The sequence below is a fragment of the Octopus sinensis genome, linkage group LG6 (assembly GCF_006345805.1).
Source record: "Octopus sinensis linkage group LG6, ASM634580v1, whole genome shotgun sequence".
Taxonomy (NCBI): Eukaryota; Metazoa; Mollusca; class Cephalopoda; order Octopoda; family Octopodidae; genus Octopus; species Octopus sinensis.
The window spans coordinates 18,914,180-18,927,466 of record NC_043002.1 but is presented as its reverse complement, the minus strand read 5'-3'; the positions used below and the strand labels follow the sequence as shown (position 1 = coordinate 18,927,466).

The window sequence follows — 13,287 nt, the reverse complement described above, 5'->3', positions numbered from 1 at the left end:
TCTATCAAAGATTCAGGACCCAAGAGTCTGATGACAAGACTTTGTTGAAGAGTGTCAATCACAGGATCATCTACAACCAGAAAAATGCCCAATCCTGCGACCAGTGACTTCTGTTTATTTAGTAAGTACTAGCAGCATAGCCCGGCGTTGCCCGGGTATGTAAGAGCCTAGTAGGCAATGACTAATCCCAATCTAGTCCTTTCCCTGTAGGGAACGAAGGCGCATGTGTAGGTTGCAATGTCTTCTCTTCACTCCCAAATAACTATCAAACAGCTATCGATAATTCAACCCAACCAATTCCTACCAGGAAGAAATTACATTCGAGACTTTACCCCCAACACCGCCACTTCTGCTAATAGCTGCTGCAGCCGCAAGTTATTTGAATACTTTTTTTGTTTACACTTTCTTTATAACTACCACCCCAAACGTTTTACCATAAATTTTTGACGCACCCTAAGGGTCCTCGGACGCTACTTGCAAACGCTTGGTTTATTATAAACCGCTTTTGTCGTGTGCACCAAAAAACCTTTTACATTCGTTTGTTCAGTTTGGTCACTTTTGACTTTTTCGTTGTTGTCACTCACATTGCTGCCCGCTTTTTTGCCGTTTTTGTACATTTTTATACATTTTGGGATACTTACCCCACGTGTTCCGAGAGTTAAAAAGGTCGAGTTGCGTCCCCTAGACAGTCTGTAGAAAATGTGTTGCATATAAAAAGCTTACATTCTCGACCCATGTCGAATTTATCGATTTTTTTTCAGAACTGGGGGAACTTTTCAAAATTTTCGCTGCGTTAGTTTTGAATTATGACATTGGGCTATGTGTGTGTCAAGTTTCATCAGAATCGGTTGAAAGCCGTGGTCAGGGTGAGGGTACAACCTGACAGACACACAGACAGACAAACTGCCGTTTATATATAGAGAGAGATGATAGAGCCCTCCTTTGAAACTGAAGGAGCTGATGCATGCTCGGATCGTTGGCGAGTAAACAGCCACCTCCATCGGCTAGCCTGGTGAGGAGGGTTAATACAAATCCTGCAGGACTGACAACACGGCTGTGAATAGGGCCTCCCTGTGGAAAATATTCGGCAAACATGGTTGTCTGGCTTCCATTGTATGAGTAAGTAAATCAATCCATGATGTGGTGGAGGCGTGGATTAATGTCTTACTGGCATGGCAGGACCCATTCCTGTAAAGCAAGGTGACATTCTTGCTCCAATTGTTTTCACCTTGTATTTTCCTGTTACTCTAACTCATGCTTTTGTTGTGGGTTGCTCTTCTAGGATATATGTGAGGTACTTATCTTCTGGTGGTCTCTTCTACTTGCGTCGACTTGCTGTGAATTGGTAAGCTTTTCAGTCTTTTATTTGTGACCTCCTTTATGCGGATGATTGCAACTAAGTTGCTCATATAGTTGAAGATATACGAATCCTCATGGATCACATTTCTGCATCTTGCAAAGTATTTAGATTCAGCATAACTTGGAACAAGACTGCTGTAATGTTCCTTAGTTTCACAACAGTGGACAAGATTGTTGTGAGGTTTCTTAGTTGAAAGAAAAGTACTGAAACTGGTAGACAAGTTTGTCTATTTGGGCAGCACAGGCAGCTGTTCTTGCTTCTTGGTTAACGAACTATCTTTAGGGCTTCAGAAGCGAACTGATTCTTTCAGAGTTATTGACTCTCGTGTCTGATTCCGACGTGGCATCACAAGGTGAACAAAAGTTGTGTACCGTGCGTATGTGCTAACGTCACTCCATTACTTATTTGAGACAATGAATCATGTAATGAATCGGCGATATCTGAGACATGCTAAATGTTGGCTGGTCCTTGTGGACTCCTGTTGAGAGGAGCAAACGTCCTGAACATTAAGGCGATGGTGTACAAGTACTGTCTACGTTGAAAAGGACACAATCTTTTGGTGAATGATTGGAGAATTCCAAAGCGGGTGACATGTGACGTACTTGCTTGTGGAAAGTGCCCACACTGGAAACCAAGCTTTTTATAACATGTTTGGTGCATTCACGCAATTCTCAACCTCTGCACACAGGACGTAACATTATAAAACAGAACGACAGAATAAGAGATAAGGTGAGAAGAAAGCAGTTTTAAAAGATTGAAAGTTAAAAACACCGGAAAAAGAAAAGGGGAAAAAAAAAGATAAATGGAAAGGAATTAGGCCCGTATCCGTTCAGCCTCAAAACTTTATGACATAACACCCAGTGGAGAGGGTCCTAGAGTCAGCAGCACAGCTCTTCATTCGGTGTAGGTGGGATTTTACAATTCGCCACGGGGAACATATCCATATATTGACACCCGTTGAATGATTCAGCTCTAGAATTCAGCAGTACGGTGGAGTTCTTAGAACTGAAAATAATCTGTGATCTTTCAGCAACGCAAAGCTTAACTTTTTTCAATCAGTTGACATATGGTGTGGACTTTTCATCTATTTTCCACTTGATTGTATGTGATGTAGTGTTAGGTTTCAGACCCCATACTTAGCTAGCTAACTTAGTGCTTTACTCATGTCACTGTATGTATATATATATATATATATATATATATATATGTACCGCGACATCCTTTGTGTTCTGTTTTTATTTCATTTGATACATACATATATATATATATATATATGTATATATATATATATATATATATATACATACATACATACATGCATGCATATATATACACACTCTCTTCCTCTCCCTCTCTCTGTTATAAATAAATATGTGTGTGTGTGTGTGTACTTAGAAATGAATTCAATTCTCAATGTGAAGTTTGAATTGTCTCAAGGCGGTACCAAATATTTTAGCTTTCACAATATCATTTCATAACAACTCATAGTTCAACAGTCTTCAGATGAATTCCGTTTTGCTTTTGAAATATAACCAATTTGTGGAACAGTAATATGACCAATTTGTGAAACAGTAATTGTGGTTACTCTACATAACAGTGTTATAATTTCTAATTTAACAAAGTAAAAATTCACTGCCTTTCCTAGTAATATAGTAATGCAACAGAAGAGATACAAAGTGCAGGCATAATATGATTCCAATATGGAATTATCCACCACAAAAATGCACACAGTGAAATAGTTGAACATTCCCAAGTGCCATTATAACAACAACAAATTGATAAATCATTTTATATTTTTATTGCATTCTCGATACATTGAGGAGATTGTTCTGCTGAAGTGTCTTCAAAGACAGATACTTTCATCAAAGTAATTCTTACATGTTGCTGTCGATCCAGTCTCGGAAATATCCAACATCGGTGAAAGCACTGACCTCGCCGTTACACCTGCTTCCGAAAGATGTTACACCTGCCAGGACCGTTTGATAAGATCTGTTTCGACAATAGAGTGGACCACCAGAATCACCCTGCAAGAACACAAACGACATACTTATAAATCTACTGAAATTAATAGATACTAGAGGAACCCGTAAATATTTCACGGAATTAATGGTAAACCTATTGGGTTATTGCTGAAAACTTTATCCAAAATACCTGAAAGCTTAGCCTCTGTTGTGCCTGTATGGAAAAATAATCGCTCATCTGCTACTTATTTAAAAGTGAAAGAAATTGGAATACGATGATTACTTAATGCACTTTATATATATATATATATAGTTTATATACTTTATGCACAATTTATAGGCTTAATACACAGCACTCATAAAATAAATATTCACTCCATTAAAAAAATCCCGTACAAATTGCATAAATCTTCCATGTAAATAAGCTTGAATATTTCATGGAATTGCACTTGTGCGCATGTGTTGAGTAATAGGTGATATAAAAATTTAGTTCAATTTTTGAAATTGCACTTTTTACTATCCAGTCACCACCACCACCATTTCTCTTTCTCCCCCTCCCTCACTGTCTGACTTTAACCTCACCATCAGAACATCACTCCTCTGCTAAAATTATATTTTTAACTCTCCTCTTCAATCATCAACTAACTTTTTTAACCATGTAATAAATATTACGTTCCCTCTACCTTACGTCATGGACGCTTCTCTCGCCCTCTTTTTCTTTCTTCCTCTTTTTCTCTCATTTTCACCTTATCTTCTTTTTCTCTCTCCTTTTTCTTTCTCCTCTGCTTCAATTCAACTAAGCTTTACAATTACACCCTATCTACTTCCAGTCATGGACGTTGTTTCTCTTTCCCTCTTTTTCTACCTCCTCCTTTTCGTTCTCTGCTTTTTCTCTAATCACGTGAAAGCGTTACTGACGGGCTAAGTAACGCAATGACAAGCAGAAGTATTATAAGACGGAAACAAGTTTGTAGTTTTCATAGATTATTTCAAAAACATTTGGTCAAACCATTCAACATGGAACCGTACTTATAAAGATAACATTTTCTTTTCACTTCTTGATAGGTTTGTGAAGCCGATATCTTTGTTTTAATACGCGCCACACACACACACACACACACACACACATACATACACACACATACAAACACACACGCACTAATTTACATTCTCACACGCATAGATTAATATACACTCATTTTTTAGACAGATGTGTCAGTTAAAGATATCATTATTATGCTATAAGACCAATATAATATACCTGACAAGTAGATGTTCCACCTGCTGTAAAATCTCCGGCACAGAGAATTCCATCGGAAATTCTCATTTTAGACCGTCTTTTACATACATCTGCCGGAATAGCTGGAAGGGTTACTTTAAATAATTGGTCAGGGCTCTGTCCTTTATCTGAAAAAATAAATTGATTGATGTTTAATATGCATCAACTATGATTACACTGAGATGAGAGGAACAAATAAAAAAATTTTGTAAATACTTACATGCAAATTTTCCCCATCCAGCAGCGATACATCTTGAGGTACCAAAAGTCTCTCCTTTACTAGCTAATTTTGCAAATTTCACGCATCGGGCTTCACGGACTCGGGTATTCAAAGTCAACATTGCAATGTCGTTCTCTTTAAAAGGAAAACATGCGTATGATAGGTATACATATAAGTTAGTCATGCATATATGTGTATATATACATATGTATAGATGTATACATACACACCCACACACATATAAATAAATAAATATATATATGTTTGTGTGTCTATGTATATCTATCTATCTATCTCTCCTTTCTCAGTCTGTCTGCCTGTCTCTCTCTCTATATATGTGTGTATATATATATATATATATATATATAATATATATATATATATATATATATATATATATGTATGTGTGTGTGTGTATGTATGTATGTATATATATATATATATATATATATATTATACATATAAAAGTAAATAAATGGTACAACGAGGCACCGATATTTACTGGAAAATAGCAATCGTAATAAATACGACGCTATTGTGTAGCTTCAATGCGTATATGCAGCTGATGAAGAGACACGAAATCTACGTTGTCAAACGTATTTGAAGAGTCTGAAACCGGTACTGCATTATCCGATTCTAGGTTTTCCATTTTTCAGATGTTCTTCCTAGAGGTGAGACAAATTTTTTTCATGTTTGTTGCACACACGCGTCTTTGCTAGTATATACGCAGTGAAGCTATACAATAGCGTCGTATTTATTACGATTGCTATTTTCCAGTAAATATCGGTGCCTCGTTGTACCATTTATTTACTTTTATATGTATATATATATATATATATAAATATATATATATATATATATATATTATATATATATATATATATGTATGTATGTATGTATGTATGTATATAATTTAGAGAAAAACCTCCATTAAACAATTCAATAGTGAAAGACGTTATTCACACCATATAGAAAACATATACTATAAAAACCTAATTCTAAAAATCAATAATGTACATAAACAATAAATAGTAATTAGTAAATACATATTATATATTGTGAAACTTGATTTAGAATTGCTAAATTGAATTTTTCCCTGTAAGTTTGGAATTATATTACCTGCTATATATATATATATAGGACAATCAGTTAGTTGTCATAATAATACTCAGAGTTTCAGATGCTGGGACTAAAAGCTACTCGACATCTCATCAGTTATTAAGACAAAAACGCTGAAAGTCTGAATATTATTATGACAACTAACTGATTGTCTTACATTATATTTATAGATAAATTCCTCTATTTACATAATATCTAGGTCTCATTTATTCTTCTGTTGTCATATTATTATTATTATGACCTTTTAATCAAGGTTCTAAGGCGGCAAAAGCTGCTCGCGACATTTGTGCTGTGTATTGAGAGGGTGCCATAGCTGAAACAACCGCTCTCGATTGGTATGCTAAGTTCAAAAATGGAAGTATTGACCTCAAAGACGCACCTCATTCTGACCGTCCAGTTGAGGTCGATGAAGAGCAATTAAACCAACTTTTGCCCGAAAATTCTCGTCAAACAACGAGTGAAGAACTGTTAGAGAAAATGGAATGCTCGCACACTGCTAAAGAGAAGCATCTTCACTCGATGGGAAAGGTTCAGAAGTATGGAGCATGAGTTCTGCATGCTTTAAGTGACAACAACAAAAATCAACGAGCCACAATCTCCGCTGGTTTACTTGCTCGTCATTGCTTAACTCATGGACACAAGCAACAATTTCTTTACCGAATCGTGACTGGCGACGGAAAATGGTGCCTGTACACCAATATGAAGCAGCTTAAGGAATGACTTAGCTCCGGTAAACAAGCGACATCGCGCGTGAAACAAGATCTTCATCCGCGTAAAACGATGTTATGCGTATGGTGGGACTGGGAAGGGATTATCCATTACGAATTGCAGAACGGAACCAAACCGTCAACGCGGAACTCTCAGTTCAACAGATGGAACGACTCAACACGGCTATTTAAGAGAAAAGACCTAATCGTCAGCATGGAGTTCTCCTGCTGCACGACAATGCCTGCCCTCATATCGCCAATATGACCAAGGAAGTCATTCAGACGCATGGATGGGAAGTGCTGCCACACCCGCCGTACTCTCTTGATTTGGAACCAACAGATTTCCACCTCTTTCGATCTCTTTCAAATGCTATGCGCGGAGTTTCGTTCAATACTGATGCAGAACTGAGAGCTTGGTTGGATCAATTTTTCGAGTCGAAATCGGGTGATTTCTACCAATGAGGAATTGAAAATCTTGTTGAACTTTGGGAAGAAGTTGTAATCAACAATGGTCAACACATTATTGATTAATTGTTATTTTTTATTAAACCACTTAAAAAATTTAAATTTAAAAAAAACGGCGGGAACTTAGTTGCCAACCTAATGTATACACACAGACATACACACATATATATGTATATATATATATATATATATATATATATATATATATATATATATATATAAACACACGCACTATATATCTGGTGCTACTTTGCTTCAGCGTTATTTATTTTTTACATTAATCGGCCGAAATAAGATTAAGATTAATGTAAAAAATAAATAACGCTGAAGCAAAGTAACACTAAATATATAGTGCGTGTGTTGTTATTGGCTAAACTGGCAAAATGGTCATTCCTAAATACAACGATATCTGTTTCAACACACGATTTCACATTAAAAATCTTTGCAAAACAAATATATAAACGTATATATATATGACGTTATTTTGAAAGGCGTTATAGAGTACACATGCATATCATATAACTCACTATTTAACATTTTTTTTTTGAGTTATGTGGAAAAGAAAGAAAGTATTTACACGAAAATCTATGAAGACTTGGTAATTGTAATACTCACTGACAACGTATTTAGATCTTACGTATCCACCATGTATCACAAATTTAGATACAGTTGTTGACTGACTACCAGGAGACCGCTTGTTGTTGGAACCAATATTCACTTTAATACGTCTGACTTTTCCCTCCCTAAAATCAAATCAATATACCAAATATTAAATTTCATTCATCATGTACTTGAAATTCTTCTCTTAGATACGGAATTTTGTGTCCGTCATCTGTGGTATTTCTAACATGAGTTTCTTATCGGGCACGGTTACTATATAAAGATCTTTGGGTGTTGTTGGTCAGAACGATATTAGTTACACAATGTAAAATGCACAAAATCCATTGAAATAATGTTTATAGATTGAATCGATGTAATAATTTGACACGATTTTATAAGTTGAAAACTAGCTGTACTAATACTAAATAAATATCTCCAATTGTTTATGTGAAAGTCAATTTATGCTATGTTTGCTAGAAACAAATTCCAATGTGAATTTTAACCTGATATTGAAGCCAGTATATATGTTGGTATTCACACCAACCAATTCTTTTCACTCCTTATATTATACAAGCATGGCACCTAACCTTCTTTCATAATCAAGTGATGCAATATCATGAGTTGAAGACGTCAATATATGCTTTATAAATATACTTACACACAGTGAGCTGCTGTCAAAACATGTGTAGCATCAACCAAAGTACCTCCACATGCACCATAACTTGAGTCTGTAGGCTGGTTAAATATTTCGAGATAGACAATGGATGGAAATTGACAGTTTTGTGCTCGGGATCCACCGACGATTCCTTTATGGGTGCCTGAAAGAAAATCAGAAAAGCAAATAAATATATATTTCTGGATGAATTATTCTTGAATGTCTATATCATTTGTATATCACTTGAATTTATCACTTGTATTTTGAAGCATTAACTGTATATAAAAAACTTAATTCCAAACTCCTTTTTCAAATTAATCAATGATTAAAAAATATATGTAGATTTTACCGACATCGATATGAACAATGATACGAGTTGGTATCAATACCAATTTCAAAAAGCTCTGTAACAAAAAACCCTTCGACGGGAGGGCCTGACTTACTATTACCACCAGCAGAAACGGAAGCAATCGCAACAAGAAGACAGCACAGAGACAGCATGGTATCACTAGATGTTAAGTTACTAGCGTAGAAGAGCTGAACTGATGCTAACGTTATGGAGAGTAAGGTATTTATAGGTAAGCCTCATTAGTAAAACATCTTTTCGTGAAAGAACAGCTGTATATTCTAACAATATCGCAAAGAACAACAAAGAACGTTTCAATGTTATCATACAAAATATCTAATTATTAGAATTTTACATAATAGTCACTAAAGCGATGTTCTAATTTCTATTAAAGGAATGTTGCCACGTTTTGAAAGATAATATTTAAAATTCATGTATGACAATTAACAAAGAATCCCATAGCAGAATCGATGTAACAGATGCCGAAATTAATAAGGAGAGCAGAGGCAACATTACAATTGGCAACGAATCGCTGAATTATTCAATAAATAATGAGAAACCACAATACAACAATCTGTTGGCTGCTCTGAGAGCAAGTCTAAAGAATGGATGTTCAACACATCCTATTTCCAAAGACATATATGCAAATTTTGAATAAAGGCGCAGGTGTGGCTGGGTGACAAAAATTTTTTCTTCGAAACCACTTGGTTCAGGGTTCAGTCCTACCGCGTGCAAACTTGGACAATTTTCCTGTATTATAGCCTCGGGCCAAGCAAGGCGTTGTGAGTGCATTTGGTAGGCGGAGTCTGAAGGAATCCCGCCGTGTGTGTGTAATGTTTAAACACGAATTGGACTGCAAAGCCGATATCTTTGCTGGCTGAAACGTCGAAATCACTTCATTAATATTCTTCATTATTTACATTCGACGGATATTTGTCTTCATCATATTTGTTGTTAACACAACGTTTCGGCTGATATACCCTCGAGCCTTCTTCAGGTGTCTAGGGGAAATTTCGAACCTGGGTTCTTATTCCTAAGGTATTTTTCGATGTTACTATTAATACAAATATCCGTGGAATGTAAATAATGTAAATAACGTACATAATTCCTCATCTCTTAAATATAGAACCGGAATAATATTCTCGTTACAAACTATAAAACTATAAAATGTCACGAAAGTTTAGAGCTGCTCTCCATATTATTTTCATAACTGATCATAAATACATACATACATACATACATACATACATACATACATACATACATACAGAAGCACGCACACGCATACATACTCACGCACGCATACACACATTATTATGATTATATGGCTACTGGGCCTAAATACAAGTACTGGCCTCGATTTGTTTAACTCCCCAATGTTGTGCCCCAGCTTGACCGCAGTCTAGAAACTGAAGCATGTACAAGAACATATATATATTATATATATATATATATATATATATATATTATATATATATATATATATATATATATATATATATATATATATATATATATATATACATATATATATAATATATATTATGAGAAATTAAAAAAGGAAAATACGCACACTTACATAATTTTAATATAATTTTTTATATATCGACCGGTTTCTCTATCACTAATCATGATATTATGTTTTGCTTATTTGAATATATATTTTTTCTTATTCAGAAGAAATTTTGTCCATCTTGTGTGTGATGGAATTCACGAGTGAATGATTTAACAAGTAGATAAATAAAGGGAGGTAATTGGTTGTCGCTATTGTTATTTCTAGAAATTCATTACTTAAATTAAATAATATATATATATATATACTCCCACTAAATCTGTGCCCCGTGCTGAGTAAGCAGATCTCATTGTAATATCAAAGTTATCGCAAGTGTTTTTTCTTAGCCAATATTTATTTGCAAATTTTATAATGGTTTTCCTAGCTGCTAACATTATAGTGATTTCACTCAAAGTTCGATTAGAATTCATTTTTGCAAACAAGAAGGCCTTATTTAATAATATAGGGTTAATTGAGGAATAGTAGCTATCTATATAAATTTGTATAAGTTTTTTACTCTTTTTTTTGTCTAATTTATTAAACCAATGTATTACTTCTTGTGTGTTAACCATAGTTTTAATTTTAACAGGTTTCTGAGTGTTGGTGTATATATTCATCAATTATTGCTTTAATTATTTTCCCGAGGTCGGACTTACCTGGGCAGATTAATCTAACGCTAGAATTATTGTTAAAATTGGATTTGTAGTCTTTTAAGCTTATTCTGGGTCTTTTATGTTCAAAATATTCCGTTTTATCTCCCTTCTTATAATTTGTTATTATTTCCTTGGTCTTTATGTTAATACTACTTAATGTATTGATATTCATTATCTTATACCGTAAATCCTCGAGTATAATCCGCATTTTCCCCCAAAATTTAAAGGTCAAAATCCCTAGTGCGTACTATATACGAGGTTAAAAATGAAAAGTATTTTCTAAGCAATGTCCGACTCTCTATTTGCAGTACGGCAATGTTTATTCAGACGCATTTTGTGATGTCGGGCGCACAATAACTTAATCTAAACCTGAAAGCAATGAAAGCATAAAAGAATCATCCATAACTTGCAGTAAGCGACATTTATTAAAATAAAAGTATTCAGAACACAGAATAACATGTAACAAAAACAATTTGCAAACATTTTTACATTCCCATATAACAGTTAAGAACATCACCATTATTGTATTATGCATGCACGGAAGTGTTTGTTCGACTAGGTGCTGCTGGCTTAATTACGCACGACTCAAGTTAGAGAAGGAGTGCTTGTTATACACAAGGTTTAGGTTTTTCAGAAGTACAGCCCCCTAAAAATTCTCTGCGTATTATACTGAAGGGCGGACTATACTCGAGGATTTACGGTAGTTGTTTGTTATTTCGCTTCTAAATAATTTGTGGTAGTGGTGGATGTTATATACATACACTTACACACACGTATCTATATCTATATATAGAGAGGATATGCAGAATTTTCGTCAGGATGACTCAAATTAATGGGTATACGTTCTGAGGGCTCAAATACATGTGCCACTAAAATTCCACAACTTTGGATCTACTAGCACTCATCTTCATTTTCCCTCAATACGGAGAACTGCATAACAATTCTTTCTCCTCTCTATGCTGTGTCACTTGTCCATTCTTTCTGATCATTGACTTACCTAAAGAAGACCCAATCTAACTGGATCTAGATGAACCCTCTCACCCTCCTGGATATAAAGAACTTCCACAAATATCGCTGTCTAGTCTATATTTCTCCGACGACAGGATACCCAAGTTACAGAGTCTTCGTTCAAGACAATGCGCTAATATTCGTTACGTAGCTAAATTTTAGATCGAAGTAAATGAAATTAAATGTCCTTGTCCTGCCTTGCCTAATTGTTTGCTTTAACTCAGTACTTTAGTATCTATCTATCTATCTATCTATCTATCTATCTATCTATCTATCTATCTATCTATCTATCTATCTATCTATCTATCTATCTATCTCAGCTGAGTCTATCGTCAATATTGTCACGCCTCCTTCTTTCAAACGGGAAGGAAGAGCTATTTTCATCATCCTTGTGGCTATGGCGAAAGAATGTAGCTGGTGGACGCGTCTGAAAGGATTGGAGACAAACAATTTCGTCTCTGGTCAACCTCTCATCAACTTCTTCAAGTGCCACTTGAAAAGGAAAGTGAGAGTAGAGAGGCAAGCTTTGTCTAGCGAACGTTTTAAAAAAAGATTGGTGAATGTAGCAAGGAAGGCACGTATGAATGACGAAGCCACCTTGAGCATAATCCTATGACCCCAGAAATTGAAAACAGAGGGTTACCCACTTGCAAACAAATGTGGTAACATATAACAATATTGACCAAGGTTACCGTGGTATTTTTCGTAGGCTTTTCTTCCCACGGATAAACCTTACTTGATTTCCCCTTTACACCATACATCATGACACTGTGATACACGATCCCTATTGGTCGTTTTTTTTCCTCTCCCCTTTTTCCCTCTTTTTTCTTCTTTTTTCATTTTTCTTTTCTTTTTTCCCTTTTTTTCTTTTTTTTTCTTTTCCTTTTTTTCTTTTTTTTCCTTTTTTCTTTTCTTTGTTTCTTTTTTCCCTTTTTCGATCCCTTTTGATCGAAAACCTACGCCATATTTTTTTTTCTCCCCCAAAAGAAAAGCACTACCTTGTAACTTGTCCCATCTGTGTGCAGCCCTGTGTGGCCAATAAAGAAACTTATCTATCTATCTATCTATATCTATCTTCTATCTATCTATCTATCTTCTATCTATCTATCTATCTATCTATCTATCTTCTATCTATCTATCATCTATCTATCTATCTATCTATCTATCTATCTTCTATCTATCTATCTATTATATATCTATCTATCTATCTATCTATCTATCTATCTATCTATCTATCTATCTATCTATCTATCTATCTATCTATCTATCTATCTATCTATCTATCTATCTATCTATCTATCTATCTATCTATCTATCTATCTGATGCAAATGCCTCAGAGACCTGCTCAGACGCTTTCAACT

The 13,287-nt window shown here is 34.9% G+C and overlaps 1 protein-coding gene across 1 annotated transcript; it reads right to left on the bottom strand.

Moving 5' to 3' along the window:
* Window positions 1–3,135: 3,135 nt before the first annotated feature.
* LOC115212877 (chymotrypsin-1-like) lies at window positions 3,136–8,970 on the bottom strand. The gene is made up of 6 exons (XM_036503659.1): window positions 8,810–8,970; window positions 8,370–8,529; window positions 7,727–7,854; window positions 4,821–4,955; window positions 4,583–4,728; window positions 3,136–3,384 (listed from the first exon to the last, which is right to left on the bottom strand). The coding sequence occupies exons 1-6, from the start codon at window positions 8,865–8,867 to the stop codon at window positions 3,235–3,237; spliced, it is 777 nt and encodes a 258-aa protein (XP_036359552.1). The 5' UTR covers window positions 8,868–8,970; the 3' UTR covers window positions 3,136–3,234.
* Window positions 8,971–13,287: the final 4,317 nt, after the last annotated feature.

Coding starts and splice junctions, on each gene's coding strand:
- LOC115212877 (XM_036503659.1), bottom strand. CDS start 8,867: ATGCTGTCTCTGTGCTGTCTTCTTGTTGCGATTGCTTCCGTTTCTGCT. Junction 4,956..7,726: donor AAGATCTAAATACGTTGTCA/GTGAGTATTACA, acceptor TTCCTTTTAAAG/AGAACGACATTGCAATGTTG. Junction 3,385..4,582: donor GTGGAACATCTACTTGTCAG/GTATATTATATT, acceptor GTGTTCTTGCAG/GGTGATTCTGGTGGTCCACT.